Source organism: Colletotrichum jinshuiense, chromosome 7 (assembly GCF_051148585.1).
Source record: "Colletotrichum jinshuiense chromosome 7, complete sequence".
Taxonomy (NCBI): Eukaryota; Fungi; Ascomycota; class Sordariomycetes; order Glomerellales; family Glomerellaceae; genus Colletotrichum; species Colletotrichum jinshuiense.
This window is the reverse complement of record NC_139314.1, coordinates 2,778,757-2,793,409: the sequence shown is the minus strand read 5'-3', so window position 1 is coordinate 2,793,409 and position 14,653 is coordinate 2,778,757. Positions and strand designations below refer to the sequence as shown.

At 53.2% G+C, this 14,653-nt stretch overlaps 4 protein-coding genes across 4 annotated transcripts; 1 reads left to right on the top strand and 3 right to left on the bottom strand.

Annotated features, from left to right (window-relative positions):
- Positions 1–1,215: 1,215 nt before the first annotated feature.
- Positions 1,216–4,712, bottom strand: EsH8_VII_000735 (P-loop containing nucleoside triphosphate hydrolase protein; the record flags this gene model as incomplete). Its single annotated transcript, XM_083270868.1, has 5 exons — positions 1,216–1,778; positions 2,162–2,249; positions 2,305–4,448; positions 4,503–4,636; positions 4,693–4,712. The coding sequence occupies 5 exons, from the start codon at positions 4,710–4,712 to the stop codon at positions 1,216–1,218; spliced, it is 2,949 nt and encodes a 982-aa protein (XP_083128425.1).
- A 481-nt stretch (positions 4,713–5,193) lies between these two features.
- EsH8_VII_000734 (acetyl-CoA C-acetyltransferase) lies at positions 5,194–6,605 on the top strand (the record flags this gene model as incomplete). The annotated part of the gene is made up of 4 exons (XM_083270867.1): positions 5,194–5,258; positions 5,339–5,388; positions 5,451–5,526; positions 5,594–6,605. The coding sequence occupies 4 exons, from the start codon at positions 5,194–5,196 to the stop codon at positions 6,603–6,605; spliced, it is 1,203 nt and encodes a 400-aa protein (XP_083128424.1).
- Positions 6,606–7,729: 1,124 nt separating this feature from the next.
- Positions 7,730–12,758, bottom strand: EsH8_VII_000733 (transcriptional regulator SIN3; the record flags this gene model as incomplete). The annotated part of the gene is made up of 6 exons (XM_083270866.1): positions 7,730–8,275; positions 8,329–10,029; positions 10,078–10,926; positions 10,993–11,596; positions 11,642–11,742; positions 12,120–12,758. 6 exons carry the CDS (start codon positions 12,756–12,758, stop codon positions 7,730–7,732), a joined length of 4,440 nt encoding a protein of 1,479 aa, XP_083128423.1.
- An 856-nt stretch (positions 12,759–13,614) lies between these two features.
- Positions 13,615–14,250, bottom strand: EsH8_VII_000732 (uncharacterized protein; the record flags this gene model as incomplete). Its single annotated transcript, XM_083270865.1, has 3 exons — positions 13,615–13,647; positions 13,721–13,780; positions 13,837–14,250. The coding sequence occupies 3 exons, from the start codon at positions 14,248–14,250 to the stop codon at positions 13,615–13,617; spliced, it is 507 nt and encodes a 168-aa protein (XP_083128422.1).
- Positions 14,251–14,653: the final 403 nt, after the last annotated feature.

The following is a 14,653-nucleotide window of genomic DNA, read 5'->3' as shown; positions in this document are numbered from 1 at the left end:
GTATCAAGGGTTACTTCTGGAAAATGAGCATACATACCCGAGAAGCCGTCATGAAGCTGAAGAGGTGCAAAGTCAGTCGCATCCGCCACCAGGTCAATGGATAAATTTTACTTTATATTCATTTTCATTTGAACGATTGGAATAGATATGTGAAGAGACTTTTTTTTTAATATTTTTTACAGACCGCAAGTGCACTCAACTGGGCCCGTCAAATGCGGGACCTCCATGCAGACTTTGCTTGATGGGTCCCTCCCGCTTCGGAAATCGTCAAGCAAGGACCCGGTTTCTCCGAGGTCCGACAGTCGCCCAGATCGTCTAGTTGGTTAGGATGATACGTTGTGGTTCTTCTATACAGCGATCCGTGTTGACGGCGGTTCGAATCCGCCTCTGGGCACGAAATGTTTTTTGCTCTCGCTGCTTGACCTTGGATTCATGTTTGGCAATACATATATATATATATATATATATATGTCGGGTTTGTCAATATGTGGTTGTTCGTGAGCCTGAGTGAAGCTGAGCTTAGACATTGTTTGAGTGGTGCAAATTATGTATTCAAAGAATGACCAAGAAAGAATATAGCGTCGAAATTAAACGAGTAGAGTATGCGCTATAGTGCTCCCTCGTCGGCCTGCTAGGTGAAACTTTATCGGTATGGCCGAGTTATCAACGTCAGAATGGCGACGCAACAATGCCTTGATTTCAGCGGACACGTCCGGCCTGGACACTAATCCGAGCTCTTCGTCAGTGCCCGAAGACAGTTAAACCTCCAAGATTGCAAATGTATAACACCAAAAGCATTCAGTTAGGTATCTCCGACATTGAACGTCGGACTACGGCCCTATTCACCACCACACTCCATTATCCAGACCTAGGGGCGCCGAACAATAAAGTACAGCAGAAGTCTACGTCCAGACACCGCTTTGCGACTGAAGAGGGAATACTTTCTCCATTTTTGTTTTTTGTCTTGGTATACATAACGACCCGAGTCCTGGCTTTCTCATGGCCGGTTCAACTATTGACTGATTCCACATCATCAATGCCTGAGCACATGCGAGGCATCGCTTCATATTCGATCCCCGATTTACAACTTGCATGACCCCTTGTCCGCATGCACGTAGCTTTCCATCCATTTTGAACAACTCAGCATTGCAGCCGCCAACCTTCTCACCTAATTCCCGCAGATTTCTATTACAACACGAGCCGACTAACTGTCCCTTACTCGCCAAGAGCGCCACTCTCCATAAGGCTTTGGTAGAACTCGGGCTCCAAGAAAGTCGCCACACTGACATCCTCGCTGAGTCCCTTTCTCCTTCTGGTCTTCAGCACAAAGTCCCTGGCCGTCGCCTGTGCACTTGCTGGCTGCAACGGCCGGATAATGACCTCCTTATCAAGAGGGTCACCCGGCACAATGCTCCAGCTGTCAAATGTCAAACTAACCATAGCCATGCCCTTCGTCTTAATACGCAGGTCTGTCTCGAAGCCGAAGGAGTCGATGACTGGAATCAGACCATTGACGCGGTAAAGAGGCGTGCCTGCCACCGGGCCATCCTGAAGAACATGACCGCGGCGCCTAGCCAGCGTCGTGTAGACTTCTGTGGCAGAATCCTCAGGTCCCGTTACTGAAACGGAGTACAATGGCTCCATCAACCGAGGAGAGGCCATCAGGAATGAAGAATAGCAGGCCCTCCGGGAAGTGGGGATGATCTGACCGCCTCCACGGAAGATGGCTTCCGATGCCAACGATACATCCGTGATCCTGAACTTGGTATTTCGAATGGCTGTTATATGCAGATATCGTTAGCGTTCGCCAACCGGTGAGTGAGCAAAGGCATGGAAATGGCCTGATGTGGGGACTGCAATTCTGCCAAAGGGCCGTGCCCCATCCCGATAAATCACAGCCCCCCAGAGGCATGGTTGTGGAATGAGGTCCGGTGCGCAGAAGCAGGTTTTCTTCTGACAGTTTGGAGTGAGGGGGCAATGGTCTCGCTGCTAATGCAAGCCATGCCCAAAACCCAACCCCAACCCCAGTTCCATGTGAAGGACCCTCCCGGGAGCTAGTCCCGCCCGATTGGCGACCAATGACGGCACTGCTGGCAAGTTCCAAGGACAATACGAAGACAGGAGGGGGTAGTGAACAAGGAAATGGGAAGTAGACACTTACGCTCTTCACACAGGGGCCCTTCTCTAGTTGCCCAGCTAAATCCTTGGCGTATGGTCTCCTTGACCGTGGTCAGGAGCTTCTTGTCGACCTGCGTCTTCTATTAGTTTATGGTTTACTTCAGTCGGGTCCGTGGAATGCCTTACCTCGGAGGGCAAAGTATCATCCTGCAGGATGTTAGGGCCCATCTCATCAGGACCGAAGGCCCAGATGCTTCTTGCGGCCAACTTGTCCCAACCGTAGTTCTCTTCAAAGTGCTTGGCAGTTGTGCGAATAGGGTCCCGAATCTTGACCTTGCCTGACTCGATGTCTTCCGAGATGCCCTTATCCAACTGCTCTGCTACCATAGTAATCTTATTTTTCTTGTTCGGGGTGATAGCGTAGCATTTGGTTGCTGATTGCTCCACAACCGTCTCGCAGAACCGTGTGACAGGGTCTGACACCTTGATCTCCATGTCGGCGTAGAGACGTCTTAAGTCGTGGAGAACACAGTCCATGTATAGTTCGCCAGTGCCCAAGACGATATGCTCTCCCGATTCCTCAACCTTGGTGGTGATCAGCGGGTAGCTCTTTTGGATTTTCCGCAAGCCGTCAAGCATTTTGGGAAGCTCTGAAGGGTTGATGGGCTCCACAGCCACCTTGAGAACAGATTCGGTGAAGTGTGTAACAGGCTTGAAGATGTAAGGATCCTCGTCATCTTCGAGCTTCAACGGAATGAGTGTCGCCGTCTTGACAATGGAGTTGTCGACTCCGCCAAGAAGCACATAGTTGCCCGCCGGCACACCGTCCGTCGGAATGTTGTATCTAGACTCGCCGATAAACACGTCGGATATCGTTGCCATGGCCATGTCTTCGTCGTCATCAAGTGAGTACCCTTCACCCAGGACTCTGACTTGCATTCCCGGACGCGCTGTGCCGCTTAGAACTCGACCGAATGAATTGAAACTCTTGGCATCAGCGGTGCTGAACAGCTTTGTAACGTGAACAACCAATGGTCCGTCCTGGTTGCAAGACTTCATTGAATCGGCAACCTTCGTGTCCAGAGGCCCTGTGTAGTATTTCTGTAGGTACTTCTCTGCAGATTCATCGGGTGACGGGACGTGGCGCACAATCATGTCAACGAATCCAGCTGAGGGACCGAAGAACTGCTCGCACACTAGTTTCAGCAACACTTTGGCGTCGGCCTTGTACTGAGACGGCTTCAAAGTGATTCCAAGGCTGCCCAAAACCTCCTTCAGGTCCTCAGGGCTGTCGCTGATGGTATGCGTGAAGATTTTGTAGATTGGCTCTAGGACGAAGTTGACGAAGGATCGGCTCGAGCGGGTCTCCAATGGCTTCCGTGTGAAGTTCCGCTTCTCGGGGTTAAAGTAGATATCTCCCCATAACCTCTTCGCGAAGTCATCTGTATCGATGCCGCCGTATGTGTCGGCGTACATTTTTGCGAATGACTGCAGGGTAAAGCACCACCCCATGTCTGTGCAAGCGAACAGAACGTTGCCCTTTTCCGGGCTAATCCGTTTCGCTTCACCCTTGCCAGGAATTGTGTTTTCAATAACAGTGTTGACCTCCTCGACCACGTGCTTCAGTTTGAAGTACGCGTCCTTGGGCGGAAGCTTGAGCTCCAAGATGAGACGATCCATCTTGTTGATGATAAGCGTCAAAGGTATATCCTCTAGAACTGCGTGTTTGATGATCTGCTCCGTGTTGACTTGAACACCCTCCACAACATCGACGACCAAGCAGACTCCGTCGGCTAATCTCAAGCTGGCTGCGACCTCGTCGACAAAGTTGACGTGGCCAGGGGTATCCAAAATGTTGACCAGATGCGATTTGCCTTTTGAACTCTGCAGAACCAAGCTCATGGGCGATGCTTTGATTGAAACGCCTCTTTCTCTTTCAACAACGTGAACGTCGGTGTATCTGAGCTGTTCGTCTCTCTTCTTGCCAACCCGGCGCTCGAGTCTATCGTTGATGTCGTGGGTCTCAAGCACCAGCATATCCATGAAAGCGGTCTTTCCGTGGTGGAGGTGCCCTGCCAACGCGACATTTCGTATTTGATCCGGGAAATTCATGAGGTCTGTCATGAAGCTACGATCAAAGAAGACCGGGGGTAGGTCGGCCTCCTCAATGTTGAACTTCTTCTGCTCGACAGGCGCAATGATCGGTTGCGTTAGAAGTTGCTCGTCCTCTTCTCGTACCAGCACCTCAACCTCGTCTCCATATACTTGTTGCGCTGTAGGGTAGTACTGCTTGTCTTCGTGCAGGATGATCGCATTCGACGGGCCATCGTCTGCTCTCCCGAGTTAGCCAGAGGCCTGATTCCGATGATGCAAGATGTACGAACCATCAATTTCCATCAGCTCCTGGCCTGAGGGCGCGGGTGCTTCGCTAGCATCGTCACCATAGACGTAGTCGCCATCCGCCGCCCGTTCAGACGCTTCTTCAGAGCCGACATCTTCACCGATGAAGTTACCGAACCTGTCATGAAAGTGTCAATTCAACATTACAAAGGCATGGGATGTTTAGGGGCTCACTCGTCGTAAAGGTCGTCCATTTTGGCGTTTGACGGTGTAGGAAGGTTTCGTCGCAGGTTGCCAAAAGGCTGTGAAGATTCTCGACCAAGGCGCGTTCGCGCTCAGCATGACGCCTCTCGCAAAGTTTCTTGCAAGGCTGCACTGTGGCTTGACCACGTGAGTGGCTGCGAGGCTGCAGATATTTAGCGGTTTCATTGGTGGCATGGAAAACGCTAAAGAAGCAGGTACGATGGGTCTGACTGGGGTGTCAATGCTCCGGGAGCTGCTGCGCCACAGCCCCAGAGCGGCCAGAGCGTGCAGGGTCGGAGCAACCCCACCAAACATCAAAAGGCGGCGAGGGGAATTAGAAGCACGTCTTTCTGATAAGTGACCTGCACCCAACAAAATTAGTTGTTCTCTTCTTCATTTTAGCTCATACAAGTACGGAACGGTCCCCGGTTCACTCTCGATTCCTTTTCCCCATCTCTACAAGCACATAAGTCGTCTAAAGTAACCTTCAAAATGGCCAACCTTCCCCCCGTCTATATCGTTTCCGTCGCCAGAACCCCCGTTGGTTCTTTCTTGGGGTACGTATGAGAGCACTCGACGGCGAAGAAGAATCCTTGACCGTTTGAACCAAGAAGCTAATGTCTATCGCATCATCCAGCTCTTTGTCTAGCCTGAGCGCCACTCAATTGGGTTCTCACGCCATTAAGGGTACGCAGATGTCTTATCAAGGGTCCGAAGCGCGGGGCAAGCTAACATTTACCCCTCCATAGCTGCCGTCGAGCGAGTCCCCCAGATTAAGCCCGAGGATGTCGAGGAGATCTTTTACGGCAATGTCCTGTCCGCCAAGTACGTCTAGCACACGAGTTCATGAAATATACAGCCACATCTTTCGCATATTCTGACCGAACTGCAGCCTCGGACAGGCCCCCGCCCGCCAATGCGCTATCGGAGCCGGTCTCTCTCAGGGCGTCGTCGCTACGACCGTCAACAAGGTCTGCGCCTCTGGCATGAAGGCCATCATTCTTGGTGCCCAGACCATTCTCACCGGCAACGCCGACATCGTCGTTGCTGGCGGTACCGAGTCCATGACCAACACCCCTCACTACCTTCCCGTCCTCCGCAACGGCGCCAAGTACGGTGACCAGACCCTCGTCGATGGTGTCCTCAAGGACGGCCTGACCGACGCCTACGGGAAGAAGGAGCACATGGGAATGGCTGCTGAGCTCTGCGCCAAGGACCACGACTTCACCCGTGAGCAGCAGGACGAGTACGCCATCAACACCTACAAGAGAGCTCAGGCCGCTACCGAGGCTGGCGTCTTCGCCAAGGAGATTGCTCCTATCGAGGTCTCTGGCGGCCGTGGCAAGCCCAACATTAAGGTCGACCGCGACGACGAGGTCAAGAACCTCAACGTCGATAAGCTCAAGGCCATGCGCCCTGCCTTCATCCCCAACGGCGGTACCGTCACCGCCCCCAACGCCGCCCCTCTCAACGACGGCGCCGCCGCCGTTGTTCTCATGTCCGAGGCTAAGGTCAAGGAGCTTGGTGTCACCCCCATTGCCAAGATCCGCGGCTGGGCCGATGCCGCCCGCGAGCCGGAGCGCTTCACCATCGCCCCCGCGCTGGCCATCCCCAAGGCCATCAAGCACGCCGGTCTCACCGAGAAGGATGTCGACTTTTACGAGATCAACGAGGCTTTCTCCGTTGTTGCCCTCGCCAACATTAAGCTCCTGAACCTCGATCCCGAGACCGTCAACGTCTTTGGTGGCTCCGTGGCCATCGGACATCCCCTTGGATGCTCCGGCGCTCGCATCGTTACCACCCTTTCGACCGTCCTCCGTGAGAAGAAGGCCAAGATTGGTGTCGCCGGTATCTGCAACGGCGGTGGCGGTGCCTCCGCCATTGTTATCGAAAACCTGCAATAAGCAAGCAAAGGTTACAAGCACACAAACCTCGGAGCTCCGAGTTGATGCGGCTCGAATCAAGTAACTGAATCGGGACGACGTGGGGCCGTGTCCCCGTCAAGCGCACAGCCAGCGGCTCACTCGCGCCGCGTGGGACGCTTTATTTTCGCTCGGTTTTCTGCAGATATTTGACGCAAAAGAGAAAAAAAAAAGGGTAGAAACCGTCACTGTGCCGGCTGTCGCGGGTCCCCCCCAAAAAAGTTAGTATACCAGCGTTTTAGATATACCGCAACGGGCAACCGTCGCAGATTTTTTTACCTAATATCACGAATCAGACGACGTTGCCTCCTCCCTCCTCCGGTCCAAACTGAACTAGTTCCACTCTGCAGCCGTGATTTGCGTCTTTTTTCGTCTTGTCCTCGGATAGATCCTGTGATTACTGATTAGATGATCTGATAAACCCCACACACGTTACATTCTCGGAAAACTGTGGCTGTGTTCCACGATCATCACTATTTCGACAAGCTTTTTTTTCATTGCATACGCGGCAGCGGCTCTGGCGCCGCGATATCGGCGTCCGAAGAGGTGGACCTTCACGGCGCCAAGGACCCAAAGCCTCTAATTTTCACCATCATGGCACATCGAATCAAGTTATGTCTGTCAGGACGTTTTTGTGCAACTATAACTATTGTACATTTCGCAAGTAGAAGTTTGAGGAAAGGAACAAGTCGCAAGGGGCATCCCGAGAGGATCAGTAATAACAAGCTCATGACTCCGCTAGACGAGCGACATTCGTCGCAGTTGAGAGGGCCACCGGCCGTTGACTCCTTGCTCGTCGTTTCAACACAAGATCGAAATGATAGGAAATGAAAGCAACGCCAAACCCATTCCACGCCATCCATGCCAACCCTTCCAACGCTTCACCGAACGTGGGAAGGGTATCAAGAGAGACAAAACCCATGTAAGTTCTGGGTAACATGACAGCCATGCCGCTCTGCACCGCTATGCCGCCTGGTATCTTCGTTATGTGAATCTTCAGTCTTCGCCCAATCTGTCTTCATCTCACACACGCCGCAGCCCTCAACGCATGGGCATTGAGGCGAAGTAATCTGCCCTCAATGCCACGAATGCCGCAAAGAGCTTTCTTACTCTGCGGTGTCCATCGCGTCACCAGCATCAGACGTCGGCACAAGGCCCTCCTTGAGCCATTTGGACCAGCCCTCGTTGGATTTCTGGACATCCGCCTGGCTCATGCCCTTCATCCAGGGGCTGTTGAATACAAACTTTTCGCGGAGCTTGATATCGCGCTTGTTGCTTGCGTTCTTAAGCCTCTCAAGATGTCGCTCCCGGCCTTCTTTGTCCTTGGGGTTATTGTCGTAAACAAAGTACTCCGACGTGCCCGCCTTCCATACCATCTTGCTGGAGTTCAGACAGATGCTGATGGAAAGATCTTCGTCAAACGAGACAGGTTTGGGGATCTGGCTGTCCTCGAACTTTTCGTCGCTGGAAGGGAGGTTGCGAGCCAGTACTGTCTTCTGAAGCTTGTGGCGAGGCACTCCCTCAGTTGGCTCGACCTGGATGAATGACGAGATGTAGTATTGCCAACGATCCTTGGCTTTCATCTCATCCATGTAGAACGTGGTGTCTTCTCGTTGCAACCACCGAACAGAGGCCTCTGACTTTTGCGGGAACTATAAATGATAAGGTTAGATTGTAATGCGTCACAAAATTGGTGTACACTTACCCAGCAGATGACAAACATCTCGCCGTCCTTCACACACTTCTCCGCATACTTCCTAGCAGCAATCTCCGCTTGGTAGTTTGTCTCGTCCTTCTCACGGCTGTGCAAATATTGCTGGATCAAGTCTGGAGTCTTCTCCTTCGCGTCGGTGCTGCTGCAGGTAAGAGCAAGACGGCACAGGGTCTTTAGTAGATCCTGAATGGTGTACAGCTTCCAGCCGCTCTTTAGGTAGTAGTGTCGCAGGACATCCTGATAACGGACTTCGTCGATATCACCAGTGATGTATTCTTCAACAAGCTCAATAGTTTTCGGCCAGAATGTCGATAGGTCGTCGTGAGGACCGAAATAGTTAAGCGTGTTATCCGCCAAGCCAATATCCTTCGCGGGACGCGGTCGGTTGACGCGGTTGACCTCTTCGATGACGCTGTCCTTGCTCTCTTTGACGTCCCTGAGGCGAGTGTAGACCGTCTGGAACACGTTGAAGAAAACAAAGATGGTTTGGTTGCAGAAGAAGTTATACCAAGGTCGAGAGAAAAAGCCATCAGCCTTTAGCTCGCCATCGGCAGTAAGGAGAGCATCGTCCCCAGTGGTAACAATAGGCTGCGGGACAATGGGCATCCAGCGCTCGTTAGACACTTCCGGTCCATTGCCATCTTCGGGAGCATCGGGCATGTCCTCCTCGTTAGCTGAGCCCATTTCAGGCGTGGTCTCTTTGCTACCGGATGCCGCGCTGCCCTCCTTGTGAGCACGGGGCTTGGAGCCGTTGCGGCCCGGATCAAGCACACCGCGAAGCAGATCACCCCTTCTACCTGCACGTCGACTGCGGCCGTTAGTAAGCTCAGTAGGAACAGTCTCTTCGGCGTCGTCCTCTTCCGAAACGTCCTGCAACCTCGGTAGGCGACCTTCAAGCTCTTCCTCGGGAATGTCGAAAAACGCAGGAATAAAGGTCTCGAAGAAATCAGAGATGCGCTCTTTCTCGGGAACGCTGTGCTGGCCACTGCTGACCGTGTACAGCATCATCAGACGAAGGAGTTCAACGACAACCTTCTTGTCAGAGAAATCCCAAACCAACTGATGACGCGGGGCTTTACCCTTCAAGCTGCGCTGACGTCTTTGTTCCTCGGCCTTTGTCTTAATAACATCGACCAGATGCTTGGCCGAGAGGTTCCTCTTGTCGGTCTGCTTAACTAGAATGCCCATGTGGTCGAGACTCTTCAGATGCATGTGCTCAACTTGAGCGTGCCAAACCTTCTCCCATTCGCGCTGCGAGAAACGCCACTCCTCGTCCTTCTGCTTCATGCGGGTCAAGACAATTGGGACGACGTTGAGTGGGTTTGAGAAAAGATCATTAACAACCTCAGGACCCTTATCGCCGTATATCTTTTTGCAGACACGCTTGAAAACCGACGTACTGTGCCCGGCTAAGGCTTGTGGCATCTGGAAGTGTTCCCTCTCGATCGGTGACATGACACTGATTTGCTGGGCAACAGGCTCCAAAAGCTGGATACACTTGAGATTTGCCTCGATATTGAAGTCATAGTCGTGACGTTCTTCTTCGATTCGGTGGAGGCCCTCCTCGAACCCGTTCTTGCGGTGGGCGACGAAGCCTGAGTCCTCAGAGGCCCAGGTCGGATGGGAGGCCCAGTCATCGTTCAGGACAGAGTTGCATAATTCATCACGGCCGCTGCACGGCTTGAGACGCTCCTGAGTGATCGTTAGCACCTGTAGCCGACGGAAGATGATTGAACTTACTCGTTTAGGGAGGAGACGATAACTAGGGCCGTAGCCGCGGCAGTTGCTCAAGGACACTTTACCGACAGGCGGGGCAGGCCGATTGTCGACAATCTCATCGTGAGGTTCATACTTAAGAAACGCCTTCCAAAAACCCATGAGTTCAGGGTTAGCGGCGAAAAACACACTGCCCTTGTGAAAAACCGTGTTCCGGTCGATGATTGATTGACTGAACAAGTTGCAGACTTTGAGAAACTCGTTGAATGCGGTCTTGTTGCTGAGGTACTTCTTGACCTTCTCGAAAAAAGCAATTTCATCTGAATTGGTGGTGGTCGATGCGGGAGGACCAAGGGGCTCCGGGAGAATGGGCGTCAATGTCGGTTCGACCGCGGGGGCATCGGAGGCAAGTGCCTTGTTATGCGCCAACTTCGCACGCTTGTTGTTGGTGCCAGTCGTGGGAGGAGCACCAGGGGCAGCTCTGTTAGCCGGGGGCGCGGATTCGACAACAGCCGGTGCGGGAACAGGCGTTTGCTTATCTGTCCTAGGCCGTTTCTTGCCGTTCTCTTTGGAAGCGCTGGGAGGCGCAAAGCTACCGAGCGGAGGCATCTTTTGGCCGCTCATGCTGGGCTGAGGAGTCTGGTTCGGGCCAGGGCCAGGGGGAAGCTCATCGCCAGGTCGTCCAGGTGTTCCCTTGGCTTGTCCAGCAGACTCAGGCAAGAACTGTTTGAAATCTTCAAGCAAATCAGGCGCAGTGTGGAACAACGTCGTGACCTGAGCGTAGACGTCCTGAATGGGTTTTTGCTCGCGCTGATACGTCTGGAGAATTTCAAGGAATTGTTTGTAAATCTCAGGCTTATCCTGAAAGCGGTTCTGCGGCGTGGTTAGTGCGCGAGGTCACTACTTGAATGGTAATGGATAAATCGCAGGTAGACTGACCTTGATTTTATTCACGTAACTTATTGCGTGGTTGAACTCAACCGGACCGCGGCGTTCCATGTTTGCCTGTTGCTGTTGCTGATTCGCGTTGCCGTTGACATTTGCGGGCCCCGCAACCGGAGTTGGCGTCTGCGCATTGCGAGGCGGCTGCTGTGCGTTGGCGGCATGAGCAGCACCCTGCAATTGAGGACCGCGCTGCTGACCAGGGCCTTGAGCTTCAAATGCTGCACCTAAACTCTGGCCTGGCCCAAAAGATCCCGGGCCATTCTGTACAGGCGTGCTAAAATTGGCTTCAGGGCTCTCGATACTGTGCTGAGGCTGCTGAGGTGGCTGCTGCTGCTGTTGCCAGTTGTTTCCGCGTTGGGGGAAGAGAGGTTGTGAGGCGCCACTGGGATGCGCGTGACCTTCGACCTGCGTACCTCTACCCGCAATGGATTGAACAGTGGTACCCATTGGCGTCGTGACTCTGATGGTATTGGGATCATTGCCGGCGCCACATTCGATTCGGTACCCAGGTGGTAGGAATGTATTGAAGCCTTGGATCAAGTTGGGATGGCCTGCGAACAGTTCCGAGACACGGTTGATAACCCCCGGAGTATCGATTCTGCCTTGGTCAGTCAAGCCATATCAGTCGCGGGTAGGTACCTACGCCTGGCTCTTGAAGTCCTTCATGATGTCGAGGAAGCGATTATATACATCCGGCTGGTCGTGAAATTGGACCTTGACTTGGTCCAGATACGTCAAGGCATCCTATCAACTATGGTCAGCTCATTCCCTTAACCATCGATCATCAACTCTATCTCAAGCTTTACTTGAACCATGCCTGGCGACGCGTCCGCCATGGCTGTTGGCGCGTATGACTCCCAGGCTATAGGCGGAACGAGAATACACAACCGGCCAGAATACAAGGGTAGATGATGGACGAGGGAGAGCAAGCGAAGTGGACTATATGAGAGTGAAGGGTGGAATATGCACGCGGGGCGGCCTTGCCTGGCTGGGCGACCTGCGCCGATACGGCGCACCAGCCCACACTGGTTTCCACTTTGGTTGGCCAAGCCACAGGCAAGAACGCCGGGGAACGACACCATGTGCTTACGCGGGGGTTTTTTACAACAAACTCAACTTACGTTCAAAATCGGTTGTTGGCCATGGGCAATGCCACCCTGCCCTTGTTGTTGCATTTGGCCCTGACCAGCAGCAGCGCTGGCGCCGCCACTGCTACTATTTCCACCGCTGCCACCGCCGCCAAACGGCCCTTGTTGCATCGGCTGTTGGCCTTCACGCTGCTGTAGCGGTCCTCCAAATACAGGAGGACCACCATTGGCAGCGCCTAATGGGTTACTGGGTGGGACGGTCGTATGCGGGATCGGTGCAAACATCTGGTGTTGGGGGTTCGGGTTGTTTGGGCCACCATGTTGTGGAGGTCTGTTGTTATCGGGTTGAAGGGGGCCGCCGAAGTTCGCGCCTGGCCCTGATGGAGCACCGAGTGACATGGGGGGGCCGGACGAGCCTGAGCCGTGGTTCGCGAGCAGGCCGCCAGGGCTGTGAATTGCCCCCATCGCGCGAGATGCGACGGGTTGGTGTATGGGAATCGAGCCGGCATTACTGTGATGGGGGGGTCCCGGAGGATAGCCATCCCGACGACGTCTCTCGGCCTGTTCTTGTTCGCGTCGCTCCATTTCGTCGGCTTCCTGGGCAAGGCGACGACGATTCTCAGCCTCGCGCTCGTAAGCGTCGGCCTCGTCAGCGGGTTTACCACCCATCATCCTGAGATCGATCGTCCTCTGCCATTGAAAAGTCAGTGATGCGCGTGCAAAGGAGGTGCGAAAGCGGAGGGATTGTGGAAGCGAGCGCGAATGCCCTGAGGGGGGCTGGATCTTCAACGGCGCAAGCTTTGCTTCGTCCACCAGCATTTGGGGGGGCCGCGGAGATTATGCGAAGTTCAGTATAAACTTACAGACTGATGCTACACCTAATATGGTGTCTACATGAGGATATAGACGACGGGTCTCGGAAAGTAATATCGTAAGCCTACGAGGTCGCCACGTAGAGAAATTTCGTGGTGGTTTGCGAGCTTGCTAGTAGCTGCTCAAACCCCTTCCCGGCTGATTGGAAAGAGAGCCCGCCGAGCGCGGAAAAAGCCGTATCACGTGTAGATAAGGTTGTTATCAGGCACGGTCCCACTCTTTCAGGCCGATTCGGAACGGAGATATCTCCTGGTGACGTTCAAGTTGGCATGATGGGAATATGTCGGTATGAGTTGCCCTTGAACTACTCTTGAGCTTAAACGATGAGCTCACTAATATCTTCAGGCTTAACTATGTGCGGGAGACACGGGCTATTATGTGAAGCATTCCGCACGTCGTAATCACCCAGTTCACGTGGCTGTCCACAAACACGAACGGTGTTGGTCGACAATGTTGCCAAACCACGGCGGCTGTCTGCAGTTTTGAAACAGCATCCAATCAAGTACATTATCATAATATATTATCAGTTCGATGTACAAGAGAACTTATGAGTTCTTATTCGGTCACATCGCTCGGGTATTCGTTTACAGTCTCGTCAATCATGCCACTCATGCCTGGGCCAGTCGGCAGGGCTTTTCACACGCCCAAAAAAGGATTAAACATAGTTGCGAACCTCCTTGATGATCCACTATTTGCAAGTTAGCATGATTTTCAGCCATGCCGCAGGGGGTTGATAGTTGAGGTTGGTTTTGGAAACATACCACTTCGCCGTTGGCGACGGTGCTTGCGACACTGACAACTTCGATATTGCCAGGCTGAATCTAAGCGTGCCGTCAGTCACCGCTCCCAAACATTGAGAAGCTGGGATAGATCTTACAAACTTGGTCCCATCTTTGGTTTCCCACCAAACGTCCCTATCGTCGCCTATCGTTCTGGCCTTCTGGTTCTCGGGCCAGGGACTCATGGCAACCATGTGCGCCTCGACAAAACGCTGGATGTTCTTCTGTGCCCTGTCCCTCCCATCGTCGCCCTCGTAGACACTCTCGCCAAGCTGTTGGTATTCCTTTGGGTCTTCCCACGGCTTCCGGGGTAGCTTCTCAACAGCCGAGTTGAGCGGTGCAAGCACAGTAGTGTTTCGCGCCTGATCGTCAAGGCGGCGGGAAGCGGATTCGATATCTCGCGTGAAACTGGCGAAGACGTTGATGCTCCGGTCGCGGCCCATGACGTCGGAGAGTCTCACGTCGTCCTGTGCCGGCGGCGGCCGGGAGTCAGAGGTATCTGACGGCGGCATGGCTGGCCCGATGGGGTTCACGAGGGGTTTCTGGCGGAAGATGCGCGGGGCGTAAGGTCCGGATCGTTCTACAGGCAATGACCTTAACTGCGCCGCTACTACGGAGCAGGTAAGAAGAAGCAAAAGGGCGGAAGCGTGTTTCATGATGCTCCAGGATAAAAAATCAACGTCTCCTATCAATATTCCTCTGGTGCACCTCACATGTGCAGTATACTGACTTGCAGCCACAGATGGCTCACGTCACTTTAACTGGCGGATGGCTAGACTGTCGAAGGTATGATGCAGTTATGCGGCTTCAAGCCCCACGAGACCGGATTTTTTTGATTTTTTGAAATACCAGGGAAGTGATTGGACATTGCTCACATGACATCATCCCTGCTCTGGCAACCCGCAGCCAGCGGTC